This window comes from Echiichthys vipera (assembly GCF_963691815.1).
Source record: "Echiichthys vipera genome assembly, chromosome: X".
Lineage (NCBI taxonomy): Eukaryota > Metazoa > Chordata > Actinopteri > Perciformes > Trachinidae > Echiichthys > Echiichthys vipera.
This window is the reverse complement of record NC_139825.1, coordinates 5470298-5489772: the sequence shown is the minus strand read 5'-3', so window position 1 is coordinate 5489772 and position 19475 is coordinate 5470298. Positions and strand designations below refer to the sequence as shown.

General features: G+C 39.8%; 1 protein-coding gene across 1 annotated transcript; it reads left to right on the top strand.

The window, feature by feature from the left end:
* Positions 1–18295, top strand: camk1ga (calcium/calmodulin-dependent protein kinase IGa). Its single transcript, XM_083939147.1, has 12 exons — positions 1–101; positions 5333–5458; positions 5770–5844; positions 7914–8052; positions 8255–8378; positions 13073–13148; positions 13469–13581; positions 16357–16435; positions 16517–16604; positions 17090–17436; positions 18001–18097; positions 18213–18295. Exons 1-11 carry the CDS (start codon positions 16–18, stop codon positions 18062–18064), a joined length of 1317 nt encoding a protein of 438 aa, XP_083795273.1. The 5' UTR covers positions 1–15; the 3' UTR covers positions 18065–18097; positions 18213–18295.
* The last annotated feature ends 1180 nt before the right edge of the window (positions 18296–19475 follow it).

Genomic DNA, 19475 nt, shown 5'->3' with positions numbered 1-19475 from the left:
AACGTCAGAGCCAAGATGGGGCGAAAGGAGATCATCTGCAGCTGGAAGAAAAGCATCACTAACATCAAGGACGTGTTTGACTTCAAGGGGAAAATGGGATCGTAAGTACTGCTATTGAAAGTAAAGAGAAAGAAATTGATTGTGATTGCTCTCTGTGGAAGAAGAGAAGGACAAGTCCCACATACAAGAGTCAAGCTTCATTAACGGTTAATTGCAGCTTTCATGTTTCTTTGTAGCTACTTAATACAATTTTTGACAAAGGTGCAAAGTTCAGGACAATCTCATCACAGAATCATATTTGCTGCTATTTGGTATATACAAATATCAGTTTGGTAATTGGCCAGGAGGTGGGATTTGTATGGCACTTAGTGGGACTGAGTAGAAGTACAATGTGCAGCAGAAGCGGTGGGTGTGGTCTAATAATGCTGTCTAGTAGTAGTAACATTTAATCATTTTGCCCAAGTTCAGAGGGCTGTCACTGGACTGAGTTGATGAAAGACCAGACTGCTGTCTATGGGTGCACTCACACTGTCCATCCGTACCGTGCCCAAACAGGTTCCACGGGTAAAGTCTAGTTCGTTTGACCAGTGTGAGTGCAACCGCACCGCGCCTAGCTGCGGCCTGCTAGCCGGCCATGGACCGTTTGGGAGAGGTGGGCTTTTGTAAGCGTGTTTACATATGTACGAGCGCGAGCGTGCGCACGTGTACGAGCATGAGGCCTACGGCGGCTCTGACGTCATTTTATGTGCACCTGTTTGGAAATAGAAAAAATAAGGACGGACCATGCGCGGACATTTAAAACAATGGCGGCGAAGGTTCACGATTTTGTGATGCGGAGGTGGAGTGTTTACTGCAGATTTGGTCGATGAAAAATATTCAAAAACAGTCGACAAGACGCACAAAAACTCTGAGGTCTATGGAAAGATTTGTAAACCAAGTGACGCATCGCGATGAAGTCAATGATTGCGTGTGACGTTCTACGGCGTGATGACGTATAGGCAGCAAGAAGCATTCTGCCGAGGCCCAGGCAGTGTGAGTACAAACGGGCCTGGGCCGCAGGGGGAGAGGGAGGGGGGGACAAGTACCCTAAAGCCCGGGGAACGGTACGGAGGGACAGTGTGAGTGCGCCCTATCTCCCTGTTAACAGGCTCAGATCGGCCCACAGGCTGGGGATAATCCTTTCCATCACCTCATTGAGAGCTAGTTTTATCAATGGGGCTGTCTGAGTAATCTCCCAGCTGAACATGATGGTGGAGGACTTTACATTTTCTAATCTGTTGAAAGACAGTAGAGTCATTTCATGAATCATAATGAACATGATCACAATTTTGCAGTTAATCATGACCAGGCGCAATGTTAATATTGCAATTTTATGAATATTACCCACAAAATATGAGAGCTTGATATCCCGAGTTAGATTACTAATGCCAAATTATACTTATCTTAGTTTGCTGAGTATAGAGATTATTTTCCACATTCAAATGGGCTGGCTACGTCAATTTACTAGTCCTAAAGTGAGCCGGTAAAAACAGTTGTATAATGTCTTCTGACATGGCGCACACAACAAGGGTCGTCTAAGGGCGTGCCCAAGCATGTTTCACGGGTAAAGTCTAGTGACTAGTCTCTTTGACCAGTGTGGGCACTCCAGGCCCGTTAGTACTCACACTACCTGGGCCTCGGCGCGAATGCTTCTTGCTGCCTATACGTACACGCCATAACACGTCACACGCATTGATGACGTCATCGCGATGCATCGCCTTGTTTACAAATCTTTTCATAGACATCAGAGTTTTTGTGCGTCTTGTCGACTGTTTTTGAATATTTTCATCTGACCAAATCTGCAGTAAACACTCCACCTCCGCATCACACCAACGTGAACCTTTCGCCACCATTGTTTTAAATGTCCATGCATGGTTCCTCCTTCTTTTTTCTATGTCCCAACCAGCGCACATAAAATGACGTCAGAGCCGTCGTAGGCCTCGTGCTCGTACATGTGCAAACGTGTTTACAAAAGCCCGCCTCTCCCAAGCGGGCCGTGGACGACAAGCTCCTAGGCGCGGTACGGTTGCACTCACACTGGTCAAACGAACTAGGCTTTAGCTGTTAAACGTGCTTGGGCACGGTACAGATGGACAGTGGGAGTGCGCCCTAAGAAAACACTGGGTGGATCATAGGCTTGACCCATAGTAGGGAATCAAAGTGAGTTGGGTGGTTTCTTGACAACCGGTCAAGACAGACGTCCGTCCTCCACAGAGCTGGGTCTGTTCGACGTTCCTGCCTGTTAAAGGGAAGGTTTTTATTATTATTAATATTATTATTATTATTATTATTATTAAAGACAGTGAGACTTGTTGCTGCTCATGGAGGAATTGTTGGATCTATGTAAATCATAAATAAGTCATAGAGTGTGGTCTTTACCTACTCTGTAAAGTGTCCTGAGATAACTTTTGTTATGATTTGGCACTATAAATAAAATTGAATTTAATTTAATTTTAATCTAATTGAACTGAATGAGATATAAAGTCCCACACCTTTATTGAAGTGCAGTGCTAAATGACTGGATTACCCTTTTACCAAAATAAACCAAACTTTGCATGCTTATGTCACATGTTACTCTGCATTAATTTTAAGGCCAGACACTACAGGCAAAAATATAATTTCATGCTAGGTTTAATTAAGTATTTTGTGGCTATTTTGCTTCCATAACATGTCTTCTTTCAGACTAAGGGAAGAAAACAATTATTTCATGACACTTTGCTTGTGTCTGTAGATTTCTCCTAAATTCTCCAAATGTTAGCGCTAGATCATTATTAATTTGCATATTTAAACATAACATTTAAGAAAACTTTGATAAAAACATTATTGTGTAACAGTAATCAGCTGGGGAAATTTCATGGTCATGGAATAAAGGAATCAATATCTTTAAAGGCTGTTTTCTCAGAATTGGCTTTTTTGAGCCAGACATCTTTACTTCAGCAGCACTTACATACGCAAATTAGCACATATTTAATAATGCCACATTTGCATATTTAAACATACAATTAAATAAGAAAACTTACTAATACAAAAAAATTATCGTAATGTCAGTAATCAACTGGTGAAGTTTCATGGTGATATCTGTTAGTTAAAATGTTTAGCCTATTCACCTGTAGTGTCTCCTCAATACATTTATTACAGCATAAAGTTAACAACATTATGATTTAAATCACTACATATTTAATGAAAGAATAAGAATATGAAAAAGTAAAGAAGTTTGAACAAGCATTGGGTGCAAACTCATATTGAGGTTCCCCACTGATTTGTAACAGGTGCCTTAAAACATGGGAAAAGCACTGGTATGGTCCTTTAATATAAATTTGGTTAATGGCAAACTATATTTTCCTCTTGCCCTGCCCAGAAAGAGTTGTTTGCTCTATTTGCATCATTTCCAGAAATGTAGCAAGACTAGGTTGGCTTCATATCACTGGTCAGTACAGTGACCTGCAACAAGTGGTTTACTGTACGTGTTCACATGCTCAAAGCTGCTTAAAGCCCTTCGTGTGTGTGTGTGTGTGTGTGTGTGTGTGTGTGTGTGTGTGTGTGTGTGTGTCTCAAGCTCTTGAGCACTGACGTCAGAGCAGCAGTGCAGGAACATCCTAGCACCACTTCATTATAGGATTAAGAGTCTAACTGATTATATTGGTGGATGAGTGCACCGAAGGTGGATGAAAGCAGGTGGTGTAAGCAGATGCAGGTATGCGTGTGTCCAAACATGAGGCAAAAACTTGTCCAGGTCAACATGTGTTACCTTGTGGATTGCACAGCTTTGCATCAGTTCATTCAGCTTTTAATTAAATTACACATTTTCAATATCTCCATTGTTTTCAAGTCAATTATATATTATTTATTCCGAGATAAAGAACACCTGTGAATGAGCATGTTCACAGGACAGTCAACTGAAGACTGAATAAAGGCTAATGAAAGTTATTAGGGTATTATGCAGTGACATTATGAAAGTTGATCAAAATATTTTATTGTGCCTAAATGTAGGGGTCAAATGCACTCCATTATTAACTTTGAATCAGTAGGGCTAATATACTGCCCTTAGCCTAATTTTAAACACAGTGCAAAACAAAATAGTAATAGCAGCAGTGCATTTAGAACTTGAATTTGAGTCTCCCTCATTTGGTTTGAAGCATTTAAGGCTACAGCTTCAGTTGACTCAGTGGCCAAAATGTGAGATTTAACCTTGCTGCCATCTGACTGTGAGCCTAAAGAAATAGGTGCTGAATCTGATATCAAGCCAAGACTGTTTGGGCGTGTCTGGGTGTGTGTGTGTGGCAAAATGTGTTCCTGGAGACACCTGCTGTAGCAGGAACAACCACAGAGGAGGTTTTGAAAATTTTACCAGGTGTTTATATTCCTGCTTGTCTGTATGAGGACAGATTTTGTCAACGGGATAGTTTCCTAACCGTGCAGGTGTACAGGTGTAGTTGAGATCAAAAGGAGTACAAAGATGGCTGTAGTCCGAGGGTTTTATGCACCTGGCCCGATTTGGCGTTGTGGTGGGTGTGATCCCATCGTAAGACAGTGTCTAGTTTCCTGCAGTCTATCAGAGATTTGCTTCAGAAGGTTCAAATTCTGTGGCAGTCGTTGAAGGTTGGCAGACATCAGACCATGCACACTCAGTTAACATGGATTAAATATCATGAAATTCCAGTAGACATAAATAAATTCTTCTACTTCATGCTAATTCACTTTACAAGTATTTGGTGTAAATATTTGCACCCATGGAATCTTTCAAAACGTGATCTTGTTTGTTGACATCTCTAGGTTCGAAAATAGCTCAATGTTGCCACGTAAGTAGCATTTTGTGTTGTTGATACACAGTCATTAAAGTACTAGGTACATATTCACACCATCAACTTGTACAAAAAGGTAAGGAGAACAAAAAACTATAATTGAATTAGTAAACATTTTTGTATACTCCTGTGGGAATTAAATACTTTCACTGATATTGTGATAAAATAATATATTGAGATGGAAGAGCTTGTGAGATAAGAGGTCCGCAGTTGTTTCAAGGGCTAAAAGTTTTATGGCACAGTCATCTTTGCCGACCTGTGTTGACTACATTATTGGTTTTTTTTTAAATATATAATTTCTCTGTCTTGAAGTAAAGGGACATTAAATTAACAAAAACAAATGCTTTGAACTTTATAATGAATAAATACAAACGACAAATAGTTGTGTCCTCTTATTTTATGATTTTATGATGAGCATTTCTGTTGACTGATTTGCCTCTGATAACACCCACTCAAATGTATGTATCTCTGTGCTTACTGTTTTGGTGCAGAGGGTCTTTTTCCGAGGTTTTTATGGTGAGAGAGAAAGCAACAGGAAAACTGTTTGCTCTGAAATGTCTGAAGAAAAAACACCTTGCCCATAGCAACCTCGAAAATGAAATCAATGTCCTGAGAAGGTAAAACACACACAGACAGACAGACAGACACACACACATACACACACACACACACACATACACACACATACACACACACACACACACATACACACACACACACACACATACACACACACACACACACACACACACACACACACGCTTACACAATAATACATTGATTTAATCTTTTAATGTATTTAATTTTATGTGTAGAACATTCTTACCTTTGCCTGAGGATAACAGTCAGCAGCTTCTTAACTCTGTAAACAAGGAACATTTCCACTGAGGGCAGCAGGGATGCCTCAACCTCTTCCTTACTATTTCAGGATACAGCATGAGAATGTGGTGGGACTGGAGGATTTCTATGAGAGTCGAACACACTATTACCTGGTCATGCAACTGTAAGTGGACTCATTGTTATTATCATGTTGTTATTCCCTGCTAGAACAAAATGTTGACTATGGATCTCATATTGAGTGTAATGAAATTTGACAACGACAACAACGAACGGTTAAACCTGGAGGAGGCAGTTTATTTTTGGCGATGTCGGTCAAAGAATTCATAATAATCTTTCAACATGTTGTAATTTGAGTGTTCTGAGAGAAAAATAGATGCCTGGACCTTAACCTGTTGTAGCTTTAAAGTTGCAGAATTTAAAGGCCCTGGAAACCCCCCAAAAAATATCATTCTAAATATTTAGTTTAGAAGTGTATGTACATACAGTAAGCATATAAAAATTATTAACAAGTATAAATCCAAATTCGAAATATTGTCATTTAAGTTCTCTTAACTGTCCTGGTTTTGTATTTGAGGTGGGCGTGGTCATATTCATAAAAAATGATGTTGTTACTTATGATGTCATTTTTCTTTACAGTTTTTCTCGATTGCTAAGACACATTTCTTGAAAGCTTCTCTCCTTTTCTCTAAACTGTGAACACAAACCCCAATTTTCAAGCTACATTCACAAAACCTCAGACTCTTCTTGCAAAACCAAACTTTCACCTCAGAACAGTTCAATCTGTGCCCAAAACTGAACTTTGTTGTCAAATCGTGCCCCAAGTCAATCACAATTAAAAACACTACTGAGCACTTACTAAACACTACATAGAAAAATAGAAAACACAATGCTCAGGACATGAAGCTGAATGCATGTTGCAAAACAAAAAACCTGTGCATTTAGCACTGGTACAAAACAAACAGAAATCCTATGCATTTGCCACTTGTGTACATGTGCCACCTGTCCTCCCACCCCAATGTGGCAGTCTTTCAATTCTACAAAAAGATATACATTGAATACTAGGCCTACAGACAGTTAGACTAACCCTCCATTACAGTACTACAGTGCATTGGCACAGTGATGTACTGAAACAAATATTTACTATATATATTTATTGACCTCCTCGACCTCCTCTCACACGAACTCTTCCTCTCAGATTTCTATCCATTGTAGTGCCTCACAAATCAGTGCTCTATGAACTGGCTTTATATATTCCCTCACATCATTAGCCACAAGTGTGATCAATTTTGAGTTGTTGTGTTCAAGTAGTGATAACCGTGCTTCAATTGTGTTGCCACCTGTGCTTACCATTATGCAGCACAGGTGCATCACAATGAAAATGTGTTGGGAAGTTGTGTCTAAACAGGTAAAAAGTGCTCATGGTTTTGCCAAAAGAGTGATTGATTCAATCAGTGGGTTCAGGCAACAGAGAAATTGGTTCAGACAACAGGGTTTAGTGTTTTAGCAATTGAGAAAAACTGTAATAAGCTCTCTGCTCCAGCCTCGTTTTGGAATCAACTCAACTTTCCCTCATATTGCGCGTAACTTTTGAAATTACTGTATAGGTAGCCATATATTGCCTATATTTGATCTATATATCTTGCTATCTATTTATCTCTAGTTAGTTGTCTACCTATCTCTATCTATCTATTCAGAAATCGTTAGTGTTCTAGCTAGACTGAAGCTGTTTTCACATATGAAGCCTGGACAATGTCAGGAGATTCAGGTGTGGAGATAGTCCAGAGTTTCTCTTTCACACATGCAGCACTCAGATGTGTTCTCACTTACTAGAAATACTATGATATAAAACAAAATTCTGAGCTTCTGTAAGCTCTCAACAAAGCTTTTTGGTCCAACTGGACTCTTTGTCCAAGTGGCAGGTCAAAGTTAAGTCAATTTTATTTATATAGTGTCAAATCACAACAGAAGTTATCTTGAGACACTTAAAAGACCATACTTTATAATTTACAGGGACAGCCATCTGCCTCAAGAAGGAACAGGCGACAGGATCCTTAGAGAGATAGAAACACTGCTGACTTATTTGTGTGTGTGTGTGTGTGTGTGTGTGTGTGTGTGTGTGTGTGTGTGTGTGTGTGTGTGTGTGTGTGTGTGTGTGTGTGTGTGTGTGTGTGTGTGTGTGTGTGTGTGTGTGTGTGTGTGTGTGTGTGTGTGTGTGTGTGTGTGTGTGTGCAGGGTCTCAGGTGGGGAGCTGTTTGATCGCATTTTAGACAAGGGGGTTTACACTGAGAAGGACGCGAGCACAGTGATCAAACAGGTGCTGCAGGCTGTAAGCTACCTGCACGAAAATGGCATCGTACACAGGGACCTTAAGGTAAAACACACACACACACACACACACACACAAAGAATAATTATATATAATAGTAAGATGCTATTATTAAATATATAGGCACATCTACATAATGTTCTCTCTTTACCTCTTTTTAATTGTTAACTGTTCTCTCTCTCTCTCTCTCTCTCTCTCTCTTTCTCTCTCTCTCGCTCTCTCTCTCTCGCTCTCTGTCTACGAGCAGCCTGAGAACTTGCTGTACTATAACACAGATGAGAATGCTAAGATCATGGTCAGTGACTTTGGTCTGTCTAAGACGTTGGAGCACGGTGTGATGTCCACAGCCTGTGGTACACCAGGATATGTTGGTGAGTTATTGTAGAGAGTAATCTGTTGTCTATACCTGATATTAAATTACACAATTGAAATTGAAGGATATATTTTTTAGAGTAAATTGTAATCAACCCGTATTTAAGTGGTGTATCTGTGGTGATGACAACAAAGAAATTAATCCAGAAAATTAAGAGGAATCATTAAAGTTACATTTTACTATACAGTGTGCATGCTAATTGAATAGTGGCAAGAGTAGTTAAAGTTGTACTCTGTAAGATTTCCGTCTATTTACTTGCCTTTAAAGTTGATATCTATCAGAAAGTGGGTTAAAACAATGGTGACTGATATGACCCACTAATGAGTATTACAATATCTGTGTGTCTGTGGAGATATTTGCGGCCTAAATGTAAATACGTTCAGCACAATGTTAGTGACTCTGCTGACAGCACTTGGTCTGTCGGCCCAGATCCTCACTTACCTTTATGCTGCGTTCACTTGTAATCGGAAATCAGAAATTTCAACTTCTGAGTCAGGCTTGTAGTAAGGGTAGAAGTGTAATAGGAACATATACTGTATGTGTGTGTGTGAGCGTGTGTGTGTGTGTGTGTGTGTGTGTCTGTGTGTGTTTTATCTTCTCAGGACATTGATTTCATTTTCGAGGTTGCTATGGGCAATGTGTTTTTTCTTCAGACATTTCAGAGCAAACAGTTTTCCTGTTGCTTTCTCTCTCACCATAAAAACATCGGAAAAAGACCCTCTGCACCAAAACACTAAGCACAGAAATACATACATTTGAGTGGGTGTTATCAGAGGCAAATCAGTCAACAGAAATTCTCTTATAACCATCCTATGCGGAGTATACTATAGAAACGGAGCTTATTCAGCAACTCACCGAGATGGAAGGCCACTAGGATTACCCTTGTTGAAGTACACGGGAAGAATCCTACGGAAATTCCCCCTCTGCGGAGAGCTTTTCACTGGATAGATCAACAGCTGCGCTTCGTACGGGAAACCATCCAGCCAGCGCTCAACAGAGTGACAGACTCCAGCAGTGTGAGAGAGCCCAGAGTGGTAAGCGAAAAAGAACTGGCTTATCTTTGGGGACACCGTAGGAGCAAGGCAATAGATATCATCTTAAACCACAGCACCTACCTAGACCGCGCTCCTACGATAAGCGACATGGATAAAGTCTACGAGTATTATGCTGCAAACAAAACAGTTCTCAACAGTGGCCCTCACACAGATTTTTAATGTCTGCCTAGTCAACCGGAAAGTCCCTGACTCCTAGAAGGGGGCTATTATCTATAGGATCCCCAAGAAAAACAACGTACCAGAAGACCTTTCCACCTGGAGGGACAAATCGCTACTTCCCAGCATAAAAAAGGTATTTATGAAGTGCATCCTAAGCCGCATATTACCCTGGCTGGTGGAATCAGGAACACTGACAACAAAACAAAAGGCATACATAGAGAGGCAAGGAATGGATGAGCACGTATTCTGTTTGAAGACTGCCATTGACGATTTTAAACATGAATCATCCTGTTTTTATGCGGTGTTCTTTGACTTTCGAGGCACTTTTGGTTCCCTGCCCCATATGCTCCATTCCCTTGAGGAAATAGAACTGCCGGAAGAGTATATACATATAATCAAGGATGTATACGAAAAATCATTCCTACAAGGGATCTGTGGACAACAACTAACGAAACCGGTCAAACTTGAAGTTGGGATGAAGATGGGGTGCCCCTGGAGTGCTGGGAATTTCATAGTGGCCCTAAACCACTGGCTGAAATGGCTATGCCTCCTTGCCCCACCTGGAATAATATCTCCAAACCCAGTCCAGGCTTTTGCAGATGATGTCCTCATAGTATCGAGAGAGCAAAACGTCATTAACAACATGCTGTCATACACCGATCGCTTTCTGCAATGGTCTGGACTCAAAGTCAAGAACAACAAATGTGCGGTGCTCTACGAACGACGCAGTGGTGGCAATAGATGGTACATAGCCTAGTCTGACCAGCCTCCATCATTCACAAACTCCAGGAGCCCAGTCAGAGTCTATACAAGACATGAAACATACACCTACCTAGGACATAAGTTTAATGTCGCAGGAGAATGGCAAGAACAAGTGAGCGATATCTGCAATGAATACTTAGCAGACTCTGCATGAACTGAACAATAAGACCGTGCAGCTAGTAAGAAAGTGGTTAAGTCTCAATACACACACAACAAGAAGTATTATGTTCATGAGTAAATCAGAGGGAGGACTAGGGATTCCCAACATCGAATGGATATACACAGCTACCAGAATAAACCACCTACTGCAAATGCTGAATAACGATGACCTTACAGTCCGAGAAGTGGCCCGACGCTCACTGCTGCTGGATCTAAGCAAACGTAAGGTCCCCTATGCTACAGACGGACAACCAGATTTCCTTGGCTTTAGAAAGAAACCCAATGGAAAGCTGGATACTAAGGCTACGGTATTTGGAGTACGTTCGGATTGGCCCGATCTGAATGACTTGTGTACCAACAATAACATACAGTTGAACTGGGCACACACAAGCAGGGAGCAGGTAAACATCAGCGAAGCACAGATCATGGACTGAAACGTGCTTGCTGAGGCAACTATACATTACACTGGAACCAGCCGGACGTGCAGGTATGAAATACTCCAACACTTTCGAGCGCAACAGCGCGATTATTGGGTCAACCTGCGCCTTCAAGGTAAGCTTGCATGCCTGCAGAGTGTTGATCACACAGTCTCACACTCCGCGCTACAAAATCCAGCCGTTAACGAAGAAATTTGTTATAAAAGCTCGGCTGCAAACTCTCCCGACCAAATACAACCTCTCTCTCTGGTTTCCAAAACATCATGAGCCATTCTGCTTACTACATAGTGACAAAACAATGGAATCTACAGCACACATTATGAAAGGGTGCCCTGCGTTTAAAGGCCTTTACATCGCGCGCCACGACCATATCGTAACCATAACAGCACAAGAACTGTGTAAAGCTTCTGGACAAAGTACAATACATACAAATAAGACTGTTCAAATAAACTGGTTTTCAAATCTCCACGACAACGAAAATGCTTTGAGACGTGTCCTCAGAGAATCACCGAACACTCCAGACATTGTAGTTGTCAATGAACTCTCCAAGAACATTCTAATTCTGGAAGTAGGTTGCTGCTTTGATGCATACATGGACCTGTGTTATTCTGAGAAAATGCTAAAATAGCAGCCTTTAGCAAATGCTTTAGCAATGTGTGGTTACTGTACCAAACTGATTATCCTGATCTATGGGAGTTTAGGACATGTGCAGAGACTCTGTGTTAGAGGCTTGCAAACTGCTGGACTGAGTAAAAAGACCCCTAAGCGATTAGCCAAATACTGTTCCGTGTCAGCAATCATAGGCAGTCTGCATGTTTGGAGAAGGCGATGCCACCTCTATCCTTAAACATACACAGCCTATTTGTTTATTTATTCACGTGGTTGGAACTAACTAATGTGTGTATTGTCTAGTGGGACATAACAGGCTCTTTGTCAATATTTGGATGCTGTGTTGTTTTAATCAGTATTGGCCATTCCAAATAAAACAATCAAATGTGCGTGTGTGTGCGTGTGCGTGTGCGTGTGCGTGTGCGTGTGCGTGTGCGTGCGTGTGCGTGTGCGTGTGTGTGTGTGTGTGTGTGTGTGTGTGTGTGCGCGTGTGTGCTTGTGTGTGTCTGTGTGTATTGATTTAAGAGGGTAACATATAGGCTACAGAGGCCGCTAGAAACAAGGTATCACAAATCTTATGGAGTACAACTTTAAGATGATTTAAGATTTTTTGAGTCCACCAACTCCTCCAACAGTGAAGTTCATGCACAGGTTTCAAAATATTTTAGCCTTTATTTGTAAAATATGAAAACATACGTGTGTTGCTGGAGCTGTAGTTATCACATTAACATGTGATTATCATGAGAATAGGCTGCTTCATATCCCTGATTAATAGAGTTTCACTTTGGGTGGCTCCCTCACTGCAAATTCAAAGATGATGAGTGTTCATTGGTACCACAATACAGTCTGTCATCCACTGGCTGCCGTATTACACATGATGTCATTAGACCTTGTAGCGTCCTTGATTCTTTCTAATCTACCAAACATAGTATTTTTCAGAGTTGGCTACAGACACAGGAGCCTAGGCAGCATACACCTACGCCTTTGTAGATCCTGATGTGATGTAGTTCAACAGGGAGTGTAAAACAAAACACTATTTTTTCCATCTTTGAATCTCGTAAATCTGCAATTTTTTTCTGGTAGATTTGCTTCTATTTAAACTCGTAAATCTGAGGCTTTATTTTCTCGTAGATTTGCCACTTTAATCTCATAACATGAGAACATGTTAGGGAATCAAAGAAATAATGTTGGAACAGACATTTAATAAAGTGTAATCATGCTATTATATTCTGCACATGACAGTTATAAGCAGAGGTGTTTATAATGATAATTTTAAATCCCATCAATAACACAGTTGAACTTGGATTATCATCTTTCTCAATAACAGAAACAGAAATATTAGAGCTTTCCTATTGATGAAAAGGTGTCTCTCTAAAGAAAGAGCGATCGTAAAAGGTTCAGAGGTTCTGCCATTGTTCTCTGCTTTGTTCGATGGCGCATTTGGACCCGGAAACACTATTTGAAACAGTGTTACGTTAGACTTAAAGACTGCATTGTGTGTCATTCTACAGCCCCTGAGGTTTTGGCCCAGAGACCCTACAGCAAAGCAGTGGACTGCTGGTCCATTGGAGTTATCACGTACATCCTGTGAGTACATTTCTGTTTTCCATAACATACGACATTACATGACTGCTTATAATCATTGCAGATTTGCAGAGGATTGATAGATTCTGGAGCTATTCCCCCCACTATACGTTTACTTTTGAAAGTTTACTTTCAACAATAGCCTATTTAATACATCAACTTATTTTGTTGTGAAATAATAGTTTTTGCCATCAGTTTGATACAGCTACAGTTATAGCATAAACAAAATTGATCCTAAATGTAGATTTAAGTGATTACAATCTTTAACACTAAGTTGGTTATAATGTGATTAGCTAAGTAAGCCCGTTGTCCCTGTGTTGCAGGCTCTGCGGCTACCCTCCATTCTTTGAAGACAATGAGACTCGTCTGTTTTCAAAGATCATGAGAGCTGAGTACGCCTTCCATTCACCTTTCTGGGACGACATCTCTGAGTCAGGTATGGAAACCGCAGAAAGCATTTCACATCTGTAACATAATATTTTTGACATATTATACCCCAGCACTTTCTCTTTTTGAATTGTATTTATTTGTATACATTGCTTTGACACTATCCAAATGACTGTGACATAGTCTAGGACCTGAGCCCAACCTGAAGCGGCTATAATCAGTCATTTTATAAAGACAAAATCAAATGACAATATTAAAGGGGTTGCTTATAGTGCTGAATCTACAGAGAATTATCAGCTGAATGTTCAGCTCCCCTCACCTTTACAGAGTTTCAGCTCATTGATTAGCCGGCCTGCAACTTTACTGTTTTGGTCCTCTTGCTAGTTTCATTTTTGGACGCAGCAGGCTGTTTTCAGTGGAAAAAAACTCTAAAAACAGCAGGCAGACACAGTTATAAACTAGCTAGTAAAAATATAGTGGTGTAGTAGTATTTAGCAGCTAAAGAGACAGACGTGAATGATATATGTTGCTCCATCACTGCTGGATGTGTAAATAAGCTACTGTTTGCCAACAAGGGCCCTGTTTTCAGTAAGCATGTGTATTTCAATTTATGTAGAGGAATTGTGGAATGCTTTAGATATTAAACTTAAAGTCCCCCTCCACGCAAAAAAAGTGTTTTTCTTGGTTTCTGTCCCCTAAAATGTCTCACATTAATTATTGTCACTTGAATCTGAGCAGATTTTGTCACTAGAAAGGTGTTTTCACATTCCTCTCCTGAAGGAGGATATGTCTGTGCACTGAGCTCTGAAATTCAAATGTATTAGGGCAAGCGTTAGGTGGAACGTCACGAGTAAATGAACTAATCGCTGTCCGATATGTGAATCGCTATTCGAAGGGGGAAAAACTTCAACACAACACCATCAAGGAAACCTGAAACCTCCAGCTCAGATCCAACTGTCAGTACAGAGAGAAAACACGCTGCCATTACAGCTGTCAGCCACTGACAGTTACAAGATAAACAAGCTAACAGGCTAACAAACAATAGAAACTAATAAAAGATGCTAACTACACTTAGCATTATAATAATACCATTTTAGTGAAATAATGCTCAACTGAGTCTGGGTCTGACTGATGCCGGGTTCAGGACACACAAACTATAACTTAGTTGCAGTGTGCTAACTGCCTCCTGTCTGAAGCAAGCTCAGATAGGAGGTGTGTTTGTAAACCTCCAGTAGAAGCTCGAAAAAGTTACCAAAGAGCTACCACAAGCGAGTACGAGCACGAGCAGCGGAGGGCGGGGAGAGGCAAACTTTCTCAATGAGGGAGACCTCTGTCTCCCTCATTGAGAAGTTCTGTGTCTTTTTTACTTTCTATGTGGAAATCAAAATATTGATCATACCAGTAGTTTTTTAAATACTTTAACATATGTCTGGAGTGGGACTTTAAGCAAAGTCCATTTAAAAATATGTAGGGATGAGGAGGTATTGGTGGGAAGAATATGAGGTACTCATTTTAATAGATAATCTAAATGACACTAGGTAGATTTTTGGGTTTACAAAGTAGCATTAGGATAGTTGTTTCAGTTGTATGTATGATACATGATTAGTTTTGGAGAAGGAGTAGGACCATATAAGTGAAAACCTATTTCTACCCACACTCACCTATTGACAGTTTGCCATAGGCCTATGTTTACTGTTTATTTTGTTTGTTATTCTCGTTTTCTTTATTATTTGTTACATGTCTGAAATAAATACAAATATATAAATAGGTAGATCGGTCAGCATACATCTGGACTTCTCATAAATTCTAAAGACTTGGTTTGTGACTTAAATCCAGCTCAGGTTGTTTGATGAAATGTGACAAAAATAGTGTAATTTCTGTGATTAACATCAGGGTTAGCTAAGTATAGATCAGGATGTGTTTATAAATCCTTAGAGTTTAACCAAACATAGACCCGCATACCTAACTAGAGCATATTTACATAATCTACGGCTATGGTGGTTTGACCTGTTTGGATTAGGTCAGATATATTTATAGCAGATACAAATTGAGCAAGGACAGTTCTCGCTCACCTGAGGGATTAAATTGACTGGCATTAAGAAACAGCCTCCTCACCAAAAGAAGAACAATGAGGACTAGATTAGAATTATTTCTGTGAAGGATAGACTGAACAAAAAATTGTAGTGGAAACCTGAATGGATATGCAAAATAAAAATAAATGCTTGTTTGAAAAGTGAACATACTGACAGAGGGGAAATGTTAAAAGGCTGATATATACATATATAAACTTTATTGCCTTTAATGCACATTAACAGGCATTAACAGCACACAAAAAAAACAAAGAATCATCTAGAGATGGGGTCTCACCTGTCAAACAGACAAAACACTGTAAAGGGTATAGCATATATCTTATCTAGTTCTGTACTCCAAAAAAAAGGAATTTCTAGATAATAAAAATAAATAAATAAATAGAGTATAAGTGTATAAGAGTCGTAGGTGAGATCAGAGATCAGTCAGCCACCTTCTCATAAAAACATGTACTTTTAGCTGTAATTGGGCATATATATATTTCATCATAAAGACATGTTTTACTCTCTGTAACCACTGAGTGATCATTGGAGGGTCAGGGGCTGGTAGATATTTTAAAACCATTACTTTATCTACTTTCCCTTCATATTTATTTCCACTTCCACTATAGCTGAAGCATCAGCATAGTGCTGCCACCTGCTGTTACATACCTCCACTCCACCAGAGAGATGAAAAATTGGTCAGAGTACTGAATACAAATAGTAATCTAACAGATGTTTTTGCCATGTCTCAACAGCCAAAGACTTCATCAGGAACATGATGCAGAAAAACCCCACAAAACGCTTCCTCACAGAGCAGGCACTCAGACACACATGGTTAGTCCTTTCTCTCTCACTCTCATACACACATAAACACACATGCACACAAATGCACTAATGTCAATGGCTTGATTGCAGGATTGCTGGAAACACAGCTAAAGACGTGGACCTTTATCAGTCTGTATGTGAACAGATGGAGAGAAACTTTGCCAAATCGAAATGGAAGGTAAGCGACAGAAACATTTGCTTATGGACTACTTTATAATCACTAATCATTTCCCTAACCATTACACTATGACAACTGGTCAGCATCCATTCAGCATTGTAATCGTCATATATTCAGATTAACCAAACCTGTGATTCTAAGGGAAAAACTCCCAAAGTCTTAAAGTATACTGGGAAAGTATTTCATACTAGAAAGACAATGATTATGGTATTTAAAGTTACAGTAATGTAAGGCAAAGTTTGAAAGCTATAAACATAATTTCAAATGTAAACATATAATGCACTTAAAGGCTCCGTATTGGCACTGTAAACGTTTTTCAGCACAGTTCACATTTAATTATGTCATTACAACATTTTCAAGCTGTACCAATTAAATTGAGGTTACTGTCACCCATCAGTATTATATTATATAAAGCCAACCATGGCATATTTTAAGCCATACATAGGCAGCACCAGTATAACCCTCTCTCTTTGTCTTTCCAACAGCAAGCCTTCAACGCAGCCTCAGTAGTCAACCACATGAAAAAACTGCACTTTTCCCTCTCTGAGCCCTCCCCCACAAACCTCTGCATGCCCAACATTACAGTACAGTCCTCCTCCCCGAATGACCTGGAGGCGCTTGGAACCTGCCACGATGAGACCGATGCCCTCGACCCAAACGGGAATCCCCTTTGTGCTGCCAATCACCCATCCTGCAGTAATCCTGAGTCGGGCAGATGTCTCTGTCCACCCCTGAGAGCCTGTCACAGTGGCAACGCCCTCACCACTGATGATTCAAGAGAGGTCAAATACTTCCTTTCAGACATGGACGCACCTTTCAGGCCATCCAAGAGGTGAGTATGCTTTTGAACAGTGACTTATATTGACTCTGGTTTTTGCCCGTCTCTGCTCACTCAGCTGCTGGGACAAATAAGCAGCTGCAGGATTGGCAAACTCCATTTCACCCAGTGTTGTTGGGTGCAGCTACTGTAGGCTGGCAGACAACCCTGGCAACCAGCAACACCCAACGCTATTGGCTGCTACCATGGAAACAGAACGGCACAGAAAGTCATTGTCAAACCCGTCAAATAATAAAAAAAATAATAATAATTAAGAATAAATATATATTTTTTATGGAAAAGCAATACTCTCATCTGTTCCCCTTAAAACGCCCCATGGGTGTTTTTTTATTTTGAAATATGGCTTTTAATAAAGATTCTACATATTCAACCTTTAATGCTGTGGATAATGCACCTCCTGTAATGGTTGTACACTTTTTATTAGAACCATATTGAAGTATATTATCTTTGTTCAAACGCTTTAAAGGTCTATTTATATTCAGAGATTTGGTGCAGCTAGTCTTCTTGTGTGCATTTCTCAGGGTGAATTTCTAATCCTGGCTGTGTGATGTGTTGCAGCATGGATGCTGTGTCTCAGAGGAAGGACCAGCCGCTTCAGTCTGGAGTGTGTTCTGTCATGTGATTGGCTGGCTAACCTGAGATTAATTTCATGCAGGTAAAGAGTCTTCTCTACCAGTTGGAATTTAGATGTTGACTTTACACATTTCTGACTCAAACTACCATGTAATTGATGACGCATTTTCAAAACGCATTTTCTCTCTTTTTTTAAGTGTCTCTTGAGTTGACAGCATTCAGTGGCATCCCTCTCAATATGAAGGCGTTAACACATCTGTTGCTTAGCTCTCTCATGTCTGCTGTGGATCTCTGCTACAGAACAAATGTTCTGTTGACAGACACATACAGTATCTGCACTATAAAAACACTTAAACATGGAATGACTGTCCATATGTAATAAACACCACATTAAAACAGATACAGGAATTCATCATTTAGAATTCACACATTGTTTTATGTTTTATTGTATTTCTGTCAACATGTTAATAAATACCATTAAAATGTATTTGCTTTGAATAGATTTTGGTGACGTATGCTTATTAAAGTTTTTTGGAGTTGACTGACATGGCTATACTTGGATTCCCAATGGCTTATGTGTTTTTATAAAATTGATAAGTTTCTTTGGACTCTGAAACTTCAGATGTCATTTGTATGCTACTTATTTTTAAAGATACTTAATGAATTTTGATTCACTGTTGGACATTATGACAGAATCTGTGAATGTACCTTTAACTGTTCTATCCAGCTGTTGAACCTCACAGGGAAACCTTTGGATGTACATCCAATTTTCACTCTACACAGAGATGATGGGTGGTTCCTTTTATTCATGAGATTACAATTTTTCGTTGCCACCGTACTCTACAGAGGAATTGTTGGGTCTATGTTTATCATAAATAAGTCATTGAGTGTGGTCTTTACCTACTCTGTAAAGTGTCCTGAGATAACTTTTTTAATGATTCGACACTATAAATAAAATTGAATTGAATTGAATTAAATATTCTGTGAACACTAGTGATTCTGAATTATTCACAAATGTAGTGACATATTCAAGTGTGAAGTTGATTGGATGAACATTTCTTCTTGAGTTATGTGAAGCACAGCCATACATGCATTCATCAACAAATAGAGATTGCTTCCTATATAGTCAGGTGGCGCTGTAGCAGCATCATTGGCCAAATTAAATCGGGGTTTCATTCACCAAATGTGGTATCAATAACTTCCAGCTGTAGTAAAATTGTATGAAACATCAACAATCCTAGAAGGAAAAACGTTTCCCAGCTTGGTCCAGAGATGTTCTGTACCACATTTGGTGATGATTGCTCAAAGTTTGTAGGAGTAGCCAAAAATGTGGACATGATTAAAAATTGCAGAAAATGAATCTAGATGCAAATGGTTCTGGCTTATATAAAAAGATTCATCTGGACCCAAGGTTTTGAGACTGATAGCTGAAGTACTGTGATGACCTCTCCCATGAAGCT